We start from the raw sequence: 15,482 nt of genomic DNA on the forward strand, positions 1-15,482 counted from the left end.
ATCTTATGAAGTATATCATTAATTTTCTCCCAAAGTAAAAGTAGGTAAAAGCAAACACTGACTAGCTTTCACAAAAAGCCAAACGGTGTTAGAGAATTAAAGGTGTGTTTTCACTAATATAGGGTGGGCGTGAGTGTGATGAGTGCAGTTTCCAGTTTGATAACATGGTCTCAGTGAACAGTAAAAGCAGTCATGTGGTCTCCAACAGCAGGTTTAAATCATTGTAAAGCTGCCCCAATTACAAAGGGAGGTTTATACACAACCCCCTCCCATAGGAACACACGCAGCATAAAGCAATGTGAAGTCAATTGCATCATCAAATAAAGAGTTTGTACAAGAGTGTCAAATCTCGTTTTTTTTTGGATAGAAATTGTGATTTCCAACTCCACAAAACAACTAGTGGAAGCAGGGCATTTTAGATAACAAAATAACTACACATTTACCAGCCAGAAGCCCCTCAGGAACTTATTGCAAATCAAATTTGATATTTAGCATAAGAACCAGATTAAACTCAATATTTTATTTGTTTATGTCCGGTTAATTTGCTAGGGATTCAAAAAGTATTTGATGTCAATTCTAAATGTCTTTCTACCTAAGTAAGCATGGTTGGGGGTCTTAAGGTATTGACACTGTACCAAGAAAAGACACTGAAGAAATCCCACATTGATTAAACTACTCCTACACACCCAACTCCCACACTCACCCTGACTGTTCCAGTACCTATAGGCAGATGGAGAAAGGAGAGACGGAACGGACTAGGTATGGATATCCATATTCGGATAACAATTCCATGACTTGTTTCCATAATCCAATCCAGTTCTTGAACGATCAATACAATTGTATTAATCAATTTGAAAGGATCAATGTTTGGATTGGGACCCAGGTGATGGCATACTTCACCGGGTTGTTTCAAGGGCAATGTGTTGTCACCGTTGGCCGGTAGCTTATATAAGGTGTTTATAGACGTTTATGGATTTTGGACTAACCTTAACAATAAAATAAATTCCTCCCCTGTCTAAGTGTCTGAGCTGTTGACTTTGCATAAATTGAGTTCACATTTAGGTATATGCTGAAAAAGACACGCTTTCAAAGGTCCCATGTCATGGCCATTTCTACTGATCATAATTCCATTGTTGAGGTCGACTAGAATAGATTTACATTATTCAATGTTCCAAACTCACATTGGTTTCTCATCCAGCATCTCTGTATAGTATGTGTATTCACTCTGTCCTACATGCCTTGTTGGAGCTCCTGCCCCCCCCTCCCTGTGAGCCCAGTGTGCTCTGATTGGTCAGCTCGCCCACTCTGGCTACAGCGGAACATCAGTGATTATGTTTTACAATGGCGTTTGTTAGCAACCAGAAAATGACACCAGTAATGACAAACAGATGAGAATGCTGCGTGGGGTCTGGGTGCCGTGTTGGCGGGACGTTGTTATGCCGTGTGTGCATGCAACTCGCGGCAGCGCGCACAGCGTAAAGCAAAACCTCCCAGACATGTGTTGATCTGTACGGCAAAGTACGGTTTGGAAACTATATCATTTCCTTTTGGAGGGCATGCATACCACGGCATAACACCAGAGCCTCGCTGCGGGGAAACGTTGGCGCTGTTCCGAGTTTGTTCTAATCTGTCAAAATGACAGACTGCTTTCAGATTTTTCCGTCATTGTTAAATAAAATATTCGGTTAACGCGACCACTGCTGTCCCAGCAACATCAGTACCAAGCCAGAGAGTTTCCCAGAGCAGGGGATATTGTAAATGCCCAAACATCCCAGCTTATAAATACCTGGAAATGTGGACATTCTCATATTCCTAAAAACCTGTCTGATGATGCTGAGTGAGTGACTAGTGAGTTTGAGTTGAGTTACTTGAAAAACTAAAGTGAAACTTGTTGGTATCGTTACATCCCTAGTAAACATGCATTACATTTTATAAACCAACTATCACACAAACCTCTAATATCATCATCAGTCAAATATCGGACCTTCTGAAAGATTATCAACCAACGAAAGACTGATTTAAGACAGATCGAGCGGCTTTAAAGCAGTTTTAGTTGGTGTTGTTATTATAACAATGTCTCAATGTCACTGTGTGTGTCAGAGAGGAGAGTAATGACAGCGGGTGACAGGCCACACAGGCCATATCTGACAATGTGACTCAGAGAGTGAGCACACTCTATGGAGGAAAGGCATGTTGCCTGACAGCCACTAACATTCATAACGCATGAACTAGGAGCATATACTGAGAACTGAAGTTGAACAGGGATACTGTTGCATTGCTGTGGGAGTGGATACACGTCCTATATTGTATGTCTAATGTTGTTTTTAAGCATGTAGTTATATCTCTAGCATTGTGGTTATTGTAATGTCCCAAAGTAGACTATAAACAGAAAATGTTACAGGAATTTACTTGAAATCTCTCTAATCGGCCAACAGTGTATATGACTTTATGTTGTTGTTTTAGCTTGTTGGCCTTTCCAGCACACACATGTCTTTAATAACGCACTCCTTTATAGCCCAACCTGGAGCTGCTAGCTGAAACGTACTTAATTACAGAGATTTAGATGAACCAATTAGCAGGAGGCAAATAGCCGCTAACAACAGAGGGACAACAACTCGTCTTGATTAGGAAATATTATTTAACCTTTTTTGAGTATGTGGTTCTGCCAGAGAAGTTCATAAATTTGCTTGCATAAGAAAAGGCTATTTTCTCCAATATAGCAATAATGTACACACAATTTAATGAGAATCGGAACAATTAAGGGTCCGCTTTGAAAACCTTTTTTATGTACTTGAAATCAAACCAAACATGGTTGATAAAATCCATCTACTGCTGTCCTTCAGTGAATATCAGGTGGTTGTAAAACGTACTATTTGACCTTTATCCAACAAGTTTTTTTTTGCCGAACAAAAGTAAAGGAAAGTCAGTGCTTTTCTTCAAATACTCTGACCTACAACTCGATGTGTCATTACACAAACACCCACACACTCATGCAGCACGCAGGCGTATTTGTCTGACAACCAGACGAGGCTGCAGGGCCGGTTTGGTGAGTCATGTCTTCTGTCATTCCTTAATAATGTCTTGTTTTTTTGATAAGCACAAGTAATGCCCTCACCCACTTCTGTCCACTGCCTTCGTCGGCACTGAACTTCCTCTTCAAACATGGGTTCTGTAGTGCTCTCCAAACCAAATATAATAACCAAAATCCAATAAGGTCCCCTGCCGAAGCCCCCCTTCCTTTCTTTATACAACGTGCCTTACATAGGTTTTAGCACAAACAGTTGCATCCATGACTAGGGTTGCAAAGGGGCGGAAAGTTTCCATGGGAACTAAGTTAAGCTGGGGAATTTAGGAAATATTCGATGCAAAAACAGATTTTTTTTATTTAAATTTTTTTTCTTTTTAAAGTACAACAGAACAAGTTTTAATTATTTTATTGAACAATTATTTGTTTCATTGAAGAACGAAAACAGGAATGTTGAGTTAAATATTACTCATCTGTGCATGTGATGGAGGAATGCACAGTGCCTGTGGGGGTGTGGTCTCAATAGCCATGCAGTAAGCGGTGTGCTATGGCATGGATATTCAAGTGTACTTGAATGGCATCTGTTTGTTTTAGTCAAGATTATGCTAAAATATACTTTCCCCAACTATATTTAAGTTCCCTATGAAGAGCCAACCTTCAATTTAGAACATTCCCAGTTTATTCCCATGGAAAGTTTCCATCTTTGAAAATTCCCGGAATTTTGCAACCCTATCCATGACAGATGGCCCCTTAATGTGGGTCCTCAGTATAAGAACGAGAAATGGGTACTTCTTTTTCACTCCACTTCCACTTTTTACAACTGCTTCCCAGCTGCACCACTCACTCTTTCCCTTGAGGAGGAAAAAAACAAGAACAAATCAACTGACATTTATTTTCAGTTTTCAGTCGTTCTTATTTTCTTTCTCTCCTATGTGTCCATTTTTTTTCTTTCGATCGGAATTTCTGTTTTTTTGTCGGTTGCCAGGATTGATTTTTTGAGCTGTCTTTACAGCTCTACAGTGACAATGATTGACTCCACATTGTGTGTGTTGCGGCACGTGCCTGTGTGAAATACTGCACATGACCTTGTAGACTGTTGGCATGCTAATCTTGGCAACTAAGCATGATGAAAAAATATGGTCATCAGTAACAGCTGATCCTATTATATAGAGCAATGTGGTACCAGATGAAATCTAGACTCACTACATAAAGGTCACAGGATGATTGAAAGATACTTGGACTGTGGCTTTAATTATACAGCATTACCATTTGTACCATCTCAGATTTGACATGGATGACTGGTTTCACTAATGTCATTAAGGCTTTTACTGGCCATGAATGTGACTAACATTCTGGGAAATATGCTTGTTCACTTTTTCATTGAAAAGGGTGATACCACTCTCATCTTTGTATGGGTAGAAGCCAGTCGCTGGTCATCTTAGCTGAAGTGGTATCAGTCCAACAATTCAACTCTGCTATCATTTGTTTTCTATCTATTCCTATTGAAGTCTTATATAAGAAAATGCATTCATAAACATCACTACATATATACCAGGACAAAGATATATGTTGGAATAACATCAGTGTCCTTGCAGTGATTGGTCAAAGGTCACATCATTGAGAGCAATTTAATAGATAAGAGCGTTCCTTTGTGTCATTACAATTCCACAAAATGCCATTTCAGCCTGCAAGACATATACACAAACTCCCAGTATTGCTGCTATTGACCTGTTGGCCAAATCAATCGCATCAATATTAATAGCTTAATAGCATCCTTGGTTAAAAGACAAAAGTGGTTATTGATGACATTGCTGTAGCTGGTTCAGGAGAGATTACAATGTTACAAACTAAAGATAGGAACTCATTGAGCGTACTAAAAGACTATATTTAAACATTGCTGACTGCAAACAACCTTGATCTGTGTATCTATTTTTAGAAATGTCGAAAAGCAATGGCTCCTGGGCATTTTCATTAGATGGTAAATCCCTTCTTGACCCATGTGTAACTGGCAGGTCTCTCAGGCTGCTGTACTGTTCATATCCTTTATCTGTTCATTTCCTGCAGTTAAAGCATCACTCTGGGGGAGTGTGATATAGAGCTATTATCGCTTGCAGAAAAACAGCAGACGGTAAACTTGTCTGCGTATTTCATGGAGGTTCTGGTCGGAAAATAATTAAAACACACACTGAGAGTTTAATTAGGAAAAAACAGGGGCGTACACAACATCCCCAAAATCTTTTATGTGCAGCTACGCCGCATATAATATCTTGGTGAATCATTTAGCATCCTGTTGTCGACAGGCGTCCTGTGTCAGCTGTTCTCTCTGAACTGTAACATTTGTTATCAAGCAGCAAGAACTCTTCTCCAGGACACTTTGCCTTAATTACCTCACCACATGTTTGGCTATCTTGCCTCCATCAGGGCGGTGTCTGAGGTAGTTTTAGTTTCCGTAAATACTCTATTGTGTTAGTTTAAAAAAAAAAAAAAAAAAAAAATGACATTTACAACAACAGCATTAGCAACATAAACAGTCTCACATCTAGTGTTCGAAAAGGAGTGAGAAGAAGTATAATTTATTTAATCTCACCCCCTTGTCCCTAAATGATTTATTTATAATCTATAATCTGCAATAATTATTATTATTCATCTGCTTTATCTGTTGATTGACATATACACATATGTACACTCACACATACACATATATGCACATATACACACCTACATACTCACACATATACACATACACATAGTCAAACACCTTCCCCATCCCTGCACCTCGAGAACATAATGTCTCTGTATTTCCTCTTGAACTGGTTAATGTCTGGACATGGCTTTATCTCCACGTTCACACTGTTCCATCGTCTCACTCCACAGGCTGAGATACACAAAGTTCTTCTGGTTGTACGGACCCCATGAATTTCGAATTGAAATTGTCTCCTTGAACTATATCCCCCCACTCGTTGAGTGAATACTTTTTGGATGTTTCCTGGTAAAACGTTATTATTTGCCTTAAACATGATTTGTGCCGTTTGGAATTCTACCAGGTCTGTACATTTTTAACAATTTTGACTGCAGGAATAATTTGTTAGTGTGATCAAGGTATTTGGCATTGTGAATGATTCGTATGGCTTCTTTTTGTAGAATAGATACTGCATGTATAGAACTTTAGTAGTTATCGCCCCAGATTTCAGCACAGTCAGTCAGATATGGTAAGACTAGTGAACAGTAGAGAATCCAAAGTGATTTCTGATCTAGAACTTGTTTTACTTTGTTTAGTATGGAAATGCTTCTTGACAGCTTTGTATGTTTTATGTGTAATTTTCAATTTATTGTGTCATCTATTATTACCCCAAGAAATTTAATTTCATGGACTCTTTCAATTTCAACCCATTTGTTTTTTTGTTCTATGTTTACCGAACAGCATTAATTTAGTTTTACTCATGTTTTTATTTAGTGCATTTCATTTTCTATGTTCGAGCTGTTCTAAATTCTCCCCAGAACAGAATATATTTGTTAAACAGAGTGTGCTTAGGGATATCACGCATCAACCCTCAAAATGATACTTAAAGAGATGCTTTGTACTTAAAATAGATATTCCACCTTTTACGTTTTTGGTGGGTCAAGATAAAAGATTGTATATACACATTTGTGATATTGTGAAAAAACAACAAAGAAAAACACTTTAGGGAAAGTGCAAGAAACTGACTTTACTCTCTCTCTCTCTCTCTCTGTGTGTGTGTGGTGCTGATATCTCCAGAGAGATGGTCACGTGTTGTCGTCCACACAACTCCATCTCTTGTTTTTTCTTCCACTGCTTTCAGGCTCTTATCAGACCCTCGCAGAACAAAACTTCTCAGCTATTTCAATCGTCAGGAGAGCTGTTTGTTCTTGTGATGCAATCGGGCCACAGGACTGTTATCTTGGGAATCGACTACAGCTTTCAAAAGAATAGAACCATCAAGAGTAGTTTATTTCTCTTATTCCTTAGCTAATAGTGACCCAGCTTGAAATCTCACTTTTTCATCATGACAGAACGTGAGGGTGCAGTTACTCAGCAAGAGAGTCAATATCATTTTCAAAAAATAGTCGATTTGGGTGGAAGAGGAGGATGGCAAAGGGGAGAGATTGATTGGACAATCTCTGAGTAGAAGTGTTTGACTTCGATTAGGGAACTCGCCCACAGGCACGTCATCTCATCTCAGCTCAAATGCTCTTTTTTTTATCATCTTTGCTGCAGAATAATGTCTGTTTCCTACTAACATCTAGTATTTTCTAATAACAGCTCTTTATTTGTTCGGACTGCTTAGATGTAGGGCTTTTTAAAATATCCTTTTTGAATAGGTGTTGTTTTAAGGATGGTATTCATTTGGCTGTTATACATTGTACATTTATTTGTGGGCGTTTTTATACGTTGTCCTTAAAAATCAGTGCCAAGTCCATACTTAGGTGACTAGATATTAAATAACACGTTTTGGCTTTTTCACTTGAAACGGCATCATTCAAATAAAAATAAAAACGCTTTATGCATGCAAGGGAAGACACTCAGCTGTGTGAGTAGTGAAGAAGCCAATTTTCTGTCTCCCTTAACTCTCTGAAACTCACTTTAACATGATACAGTGCAGCAAAAGCAATCACCTAAGTAAGATAAGGATGTTACATTTACGCATTGTTATTTATTTTGAAGGAGTGTGTCATTTGTCCTGATCCACTGCAGCTCTTTTACCCCCTGCATGCTTACATCAGCCCATTTCAAATGATGTCTTTAGCTGTGTGTATGTTCACAAGTACATGCCCAGGTGTGTATGTGCATGTGTTTTCATCCCCCGCCCCCTTGAGTGTGTAATCCCTCCATGTGTGTTCGTGGCAGCACAAGGGGATGGTTGAAAAGGTGTGTGTGTGTTGCTGTAAAAAAAAAAAAATGTGGACATAGAGGTCAGGTTTAAATAAGCAGGATAGTAGAGGTAAACCTTCAAAACCAAGGAATTGTTATTAAACCCGTGTTGTGCTTCTCCAAATGAAGGTTGTGATTAAGGTCCTCACATGTTCGGAGACACATGAGCTGCTGTTTCCACCATGATCATTTCTCCCAGAAGTTAAAAAGATGTATTCATAGTAGGGCTACACGATATTGGAAAAAACTGACATTGCGATTTTTTTCCTCCCCTGCGATATAAAAACATACAGGAATTGAAGAAAAGACCGTTTTTTTCCCCCGCAAACCATCCTTTCTTGAACTTTAATGCTATACAATTGGTATTTTTTTTATTATATTCAACCGGATGAAGGATTTTAGTCACGGACGTCTGGATCTTACGTTATCAGAGCAACAAGCTGAGCTAGCTCGGTTAGCAACGCCGAACTGCCCTGGAGAAACACATGAAACTGCATTTTTTTTTCTTTTTAATAAATCGTATGTCCACGCGATGAATATTATGTGATTATCGTCACGACATGATATATCAGGGTGTCCGCGGGGTCTTAAAAAGTATTAAAATTTGATCAATCAATTTAGCGAAAATTAAGGCTATTAAAAAGTATTAAACAGCATTTTCCAAGGTATTAAGAAGGTCCACAGCAACGACAACATGAAACACCCTTTAATTGACTGAAACGACATGTCGGGAAATCCCCTCAAGGCGGCCCCATGCATAGCGAGCCGTAAAATGCGTCTTCTTATTTTAAGTTTCGTTCCCTGTGGGGGGAGAGTCTGTCGATGGGGATCAAAGCTGTCCGGTCCCACATGCTAATTGCTAGTTTAAGTCCCGACTCTCCCGATGGCCAATCCGTGCCTCCCCTAACTGCACGTCGCTGACACACACCGCTGCATTGCAGACTGCACGGAGGAGCAGCAAAGTCCGGGCGATGCTGCTCCTCCAAGGAAGAGACACATGTTCACTTAGCCAAACTATATCCGGTCACAGAGACTATTTTAAAGTAAAGTCAACACATATCCACTAGGGATGGGAATTTGAAAGCAAATGTATATTCGAATATTCGACCCCCCAAAAAACGGTTAACCGGTTAACCGAAATGTGCAAATCCTATTTTAAAAAAAATAAATGTCAGCAGCAGCCATATCATTGGCTAGAACTAGCTAGATCTGATGGATTTGGACATAAACGCGAGTGAAGTATAACCGGACGCGAGAGAAAGAGAGATCAGCACCTGCAGCTCTGCCCGCTGTGAGGGACCGGTGAGCGGAGCAAAACACACCTTTAGACCTCAACTAACACATTTAGCTATGGCACTGTCGTGTGTGTATATATATATTCAATTATTCAATTTGATAATATGTAATCAACTTAGACATCACTCCCAAAAAAATAAAAAAAATAATTATAAAAATATTCATAACTCATATTCGAAACCTGAATAATTTCTAATATTCGATTAATCGTTCCCATCCCTAATATCGACCCTAAATATAGTCTATATTAAGAACGAGAAAAGTCTTAACATATATATCGTTTTTTGTAAACATATGACAAATGTGTGAGGGTGATGACGTCAGAGCATCGTCCTATGTGCCGGGCTTAGCCCCGGACAGCCCCAGCCCAATTTAACCCCTGGGTATTTGTGAGGGAGCTCCTATATGGCATTACCCCGCTGAAGTTCACCAAAGTTTAATATATTTCGTAGTTCAAAGTTTTGTCAATTGTTTTGTTTATTGGTCAAATCCTGGTTTCTAATGGTTTCTGAGGAGTTCTACTGGAATGAAAGAGCACAGAGTACAGAAGCAACAAAGCAGCATGCTGCATTAAACCTGACCTTCACAGAGAGGTTGAAGTTCATGTGGAGAGGAGGCTTCAGTAGTCTGTCTGCACTCTGTTTAGTTGTGCTATCTTACAATCAATATAGTCAATGTGAGGTAAAGTGTGTCGCCAATGTAACCGGTTAGAACTCGAAGTTGCGATGAGGTCTTAAAATGTATGGAAAGGGTCTTTAAAAAAGGTCTTAAAAGGTATTACATTTGACTTCAGGATTCCTGCATATACCCTGTATATCGTGCAGCCCTAATTCATAGCTGTGAAATTGCAATCCTTCAAACTTTTCCTGATTTTTCAGAGAGTTGCTTTTCATATAAAAAGCTTAGCCTCTTATGATTAAATAATGTCAGCAGTATTTGGACTCGATTTGAATTTGGTGTAAATGTCCCACCTTGCTCGTTAACACTGTTTATCAAGCTTGAATTGTAAATGAAGCCATATGTTACTTTGTCCCTGTATAGCAGCAGACAGACTGTGATGATAACTGTAAATTATAAACAGAGAACACATCTACTTCCTGTGTGTGAATGCCTTGTTCCTGTCCTTGACACCTTCTCGTCGCTAAGCAACTCACCATGACAGCAAGTTGGCAGCTCCTCATTGGCTGCCAGTGTTAGTAGATCCTGTATTTTAAGGCCTTGATACCATGGGTACATTTTTGAGGTGATCGGGAAAAAGCAACATGATCTTTATCTCTAAAGCAAACATGCCTCCAATGACGTATGTATAATGACTTGATTATGTATTCTGGCCCAAATAAAAGACTCCCAATGCTTTGTTCGTGATGTTTATGATAATCTAGAATGTAACTGTATTTAATTGCTACAGCCATGGTTGATATTTATTGGGCTTATACTTTCCCTTCTTTGGGGAACTGCGTATTACAGAGTATTATCTTAAAGCTTTAATGTTGTTATGCATGTGATGTATTAACAGTTAGAATGTCTGGAGTGTTTCCTTGTTTTGTTTTGATTGGATTGTATTGCCCTAATTTCAAATTTGAGAATAAACAAAGTCATGGAGACTAACTTTTTTTTCTGTCCATCTTTTCCTCTCTTCCTTTCTTTCTACCTTTCTCTTCTTCCTCTTCTTTCTGCCACAAAGTGAGGATCCAAAGGGGTTTTGGTCCCGTCCACAATAAGTCCTCTTCATCGTAGTCTTCTCTCTGTGGAGGTCGGCGTGTCAAGCTGGAAGGAGGAGAGACGAGTGGGGCCGAGGGCCCGGCGGAGGGCCCGGCCTTCGTGCTCCGACACAGAAACCTAAACGCCGTCGAACAGACGACAGACGGCACCCGGGAGAAAGCAGACACGCCCAGCACAGGTGTTCCAACCTGTCACCTCAGCACCGCAGAGTGCCCCTCACACACCGAGGTGAGTGTCCCACACACACACACACAGTACATGCTGCTGTACTCTGGTTGGTCAGGGCCATGTGGCGCAGCATGGGTCACACAGTAAACTTACCCCAGTAAAACACACACCCTCACATGAATAATTGAAGGTGTTGTTAGCAGTGAAGTATAATATTCTGTAACTTATTCTGACCAGCAAGTCTATAAGTATAATAACAGAAACAAAAACATGTTGGAGTCTTCCCAGTTTAAGATCTGAATGAACTCATCTTGACAGTTGCATGAATGGGAATCGATCATAAATCAATATATTTTCAACGCAGCCTGTGACGCATGTAAACACACACTAGGCCTCTACAATGTTGGTTTGAAACAGTAATTGGTGTTAAATCACTAACACTGAACGTGTTTCCACAGATCGAAAAAGATAGATTCAAATGAACTAGGTGTTGGGGCAATATGCTAAAAAAGTACAATAAAAGAATAAAATGCAAAGAAGAAATAATGATTACCCTGGAAACAAGCATGACTTGATTAGATAAAAGAAGATACAGTCAAAATAGCACCATTTATGTAATTAACAGAGTCTACAGATCTGTGCAGATAAAACTTAAAAACAAACAGACTTTTAATGCATTCTACTGCCTTAACTTAAAGCGTCTCAGAAGTAGTTGCGGAAAGAGAATAGAGCTTTGTGTAATCAGTTTCTCTAGTTTAACCAGCTTGTGTTTGCACGTTTAGATCATAAGCTTGTTTCCCAAGCTTTTCAACTTCCGACACCTCCGCTTATTATCGACACCCTTCACCTTCAAGGCTTCTCAAACTCCACAATGACTCATTCTGAGGGGGGCTCTGCTTCACCCGATCCTCAGTTTAAAGTTGCACCTTAAGTCATAAGTGATGGGGATATTGAATGTGTGTAAGATTTAGGGATGGGTACCGAGCTCCGGTATTAAACGGGCCCCGGGCTGAATTATTAAAGACTGTGGTACGGTTAAGCTCCGACGTTATCGGTCTTTTTATCGGTACTGGAGACATGTAAAAAAGATATGTCATATGTATTATTGCTACACAAACATTATATTGCAGTTTTAGTGTCGCCAACTCAATTTCTAATATGCAAAAAGACTACAAAATGCATCTTTGATTATTTTGAGTATTTTCGATCTTTCCAATCCTGACGAGAGATCTCTCTCCCCCCCTTCTGTGTGCGAGAGGGCGGGGCAGTTTACACACACGCGGCTGCTACATGCAGCCACACACACACACGGAGGAGATGGCGGAGAGACCTCTGAGGTGTGGTTAAACTTGACCCGTCTCGATGTGGACAATCCTCGTTGCCAAAAGTGCAATAAGAGTTTAGCATGTAAGGGCGGTAACACGAGCAATTTGTCTAAACATTTAGCAAAAGTGCTCCACATTCAGACGGAGGAATGCACCGGGTTGGACTGTCTTTCTAGCAGCTCTGTAGCCCCATCCACGAGTAACTTTTCCACATCAGGTGTTATGTATGCTAGCAGCAACACACGGAGTTAACTCAATTATACAAACATGGGTTAATGATTAGAGGTAACTGAGTTATTTAGTTTGTTAAAGTTTCAGCTATTCTGTTTACAGTTCTGTCATCACATTATTTAATACGATTTGTTAAAACATTGTTGTTTCTTTTGATGTGAAATATTATTTATTTAATTTAAATAACAAGAAATGTTAATTTTGTTCACAATTTGTTTAGTTAGTTTACCTCATTTCTTTTCTCCAAAAGAACCGATAAAAGTACCGTTAAAAGACCGGATCGATAAAAGTAGTAGTACCGTTAAAACCTTAACGATACCCATCCCTAGTAAGATTCACTGCCACAAAAAAATAAAGCCGCTATGTCTATATAGAGATGTCTTCCTGGAAGGAGAGCAAACACATTACCAAAATCTGTGTGATGAGCGTCCTATCAAGGCAACCTATCGAACTGATCAAACAGACTCTCTCATGCGGCTTTCACACCAGCGCTTTTCCCTTTCTAGTCAAAGTAAGGTACTTAAACAGAATCACACGAAGCCTGGTTAGTGTTGCCTGACTTTATAAAGTGTGTTTATAAGCACTACTGCTTGTAGGCAGGCATGACAGTCGACCCATGTTCAGGGGAGGAGGGTTTAGTTTCCTGCACGCCTCGACGTAAGAGAGACATAAGCGACGCCACCTCTTAGCTCCGAAGCTCTTGCCTCTAGACCGACAATTTTTTGGAGCTGGAAGTGAACCCGATTCCGGAGCTAAGAGCCGGCGCCGCTGCGGTGTGAACCGGAAAAACCGGCGCTTTTCAGGCTCCAGCTCCGAGCCGGAGCTGAAAAAGCGCTGGTGTGAAAGGGGCATCAGAGGCATCACTTGTGTGTCCCTGTTTCCACAGTATGTGTGTGTGTCTGCGTGTGTGTGCAGACAAAGCTGCCGCTCTGTTGTTCAGTGTGAAAGGCTTCAGCACGCAGCCGTTGAGCTGACACACAATCGTTTGTGTCTGCTCGTGTGTGCCCTTTTTACCTGCTGTAACACAATGCGGATACCTGAAATGGCTGGGGGGGGGGGGGCACAATCAGCGAGGGCCGGCTGTCTTCACACCCGCCGGTCGCCTGTTGAATCTTTCAGCAGTTTGTGGGTGTGAGATCAGTGGATGTGATGCCTCTGTCTCTTATTTTGGCAGTTTTTGGCTATAAACTTTATTTAAAAACTTCTGGATTACATTTTTTCAAGTTTCCTGTTTTTCAAACCTTTTTTGAATTTGTCCCCATGAGTGTTGGTGTTTGCCTCAGTTCTGATCACACCCCACAGCTGTTTAAAAGAAACAATAGTTGTTAACCTGCCAAAAGCTCACCCTATTCAGAAAGAAATATTTGATATGGGAAACATGTGCTCAGGAACAGGCCGTTACATTTGAAATGTATCCTAGTGATGCATCTAAAACGGACCGTTTTAAACACTATAGTTGTTTCTTGAACAACTTTACATTAGTGAGCTATCAAGGCCAAACCAAAGTTCATTTACAAATTGTTTAATTGAATTTGCTTTATTAAGACTTGGAGGAATCGTAGATGGCATGAGCTTTAGGAAAGTACATTTCAATTGAAAGTTTATGCGAATGAAAATGAGATTTTCAGGAGAGTGGAGATCCTGCTGAAAACTAAAATAGCAAAGGAACTCAATGGAGCCTGGCATTTTAGAGTTTTACCAGAAAGAAAAAAACGTTTTTTTTGTGTTTTTCAAAACACAAGAGATGACCGATGCTTCACTTTAAAAAATGCATCTCAAACTTTGAAGAAAATTCCACAAAACACTCCGCTGTGGAATGTTATTACGCACACATTTCAAACCCCCACGGAAACAAGGGAAATGACATTAAAGAGTGAACAAATACCAGAAAACAATAACATTTTGGACCTCTGCACATCCTCTCTTTGTGCCAGACATATATGTTGCGTTCATGCATGGGTGCCGAGCTTCAGGTTGATCTAACATCCAGTTTGAAATCCTCTTATTGTACTTGACATGAAAGTTATTCCAGCATTCTTATCTTATTGCCTTGAACCCTCTGACATTGTAAGGATAAAATGGGATAACACAAATATATAATGAAAGAGGTTTAGGGTTTATTACAAAGACATGAAAGTGGTATGATTCTTTTCATCTCTGCGAGAAAGCGACTTAAGAATATTTCCCAAACACTGACCTATACCTTTTTATCATCTAAAGCAGTGCTTCTCAAAGTGTGGTCCGCGGACCACTGGTGGTCCGTGAGCACCCCCTAGTGGTCCATGAGTATATTGGTAACATTTCACATTTGAAATAAATAAATACATTTCAGTTTTCCGCACTCTCGCGGGAATATCTCCGCAATGGAGCGAGGTTAAGTTTCACTTTCGATTGCATGATATAGCCCAGCACAACACCTTCATCACACATGTGGCCACTTGTTTGTACCATTTTCAGGCGATTTGTAATCTGTTCTAGAAAAACTATGTGATTTTTTGTATTGGTTAAGTGGTCCTTGGTATGAAAAAGTTTGAGAAACACTGATATAAAGGACATCAACAAACACCAACAATCCTGTCAGAAAAGCAAATAAGAAAACGAGTTGTATTGGCTTTCAGTAGGCACAGAATGTTCCTCTTTAATGTTGCTGAAGTGTCTCATTAACAAATGAAGCCCTCTAACTGTGAACAGTTTGATAGAAATCTGTTACTTTGTTGCCATGCTTTAGCAGATTTGTCATGCCCTCCTCATGGTAATGGGACAGAGAGAACAGTTTGTCTTGTGGCAGCCTGAGGACTCTGTTTTTTTGAGTTGGACATGTGTG

General features: G+C 39.9%; 1 protein-coding gene across 1 annotated transcript in view; it reads left to right on the forward strand.

Annotated features, from left to right (window-relative positions):
• Positions 1-602: 602 nt before the first annotated feature.
• LOC117542858 (adiponectin receptor protein 2-like) overlaps positions 603-15,482 on the forward strand; it is a 35,786-nt gene continuing 20,906 nt past the window's right edge. The window contains 2 exon segments of the mRNA XM_034210737.1: positions 603-620; positions 10,950-11,162. Coding sequence (XP_034066628.1) covers positions 603-620; positions 10,950-11,162 — 231 coding nt within the window.

The sequence above is a fragment of the Gymnodraco acuticeps genome, unplaced genomic scaffold, assembly GCF_902827175.1.
Source record: "Gymnodraco acuticeps unplaced genomic scaffold, fGymAcu1.1, whole genome shotgun sequence".
Classification (NCBI taxonomy): Eukaryota; Metazoa; Chordata; class Actinopteri; order Perciformes; family Bathydraconidae; genus Gymnodraco; species Gymnodraco acuticeps.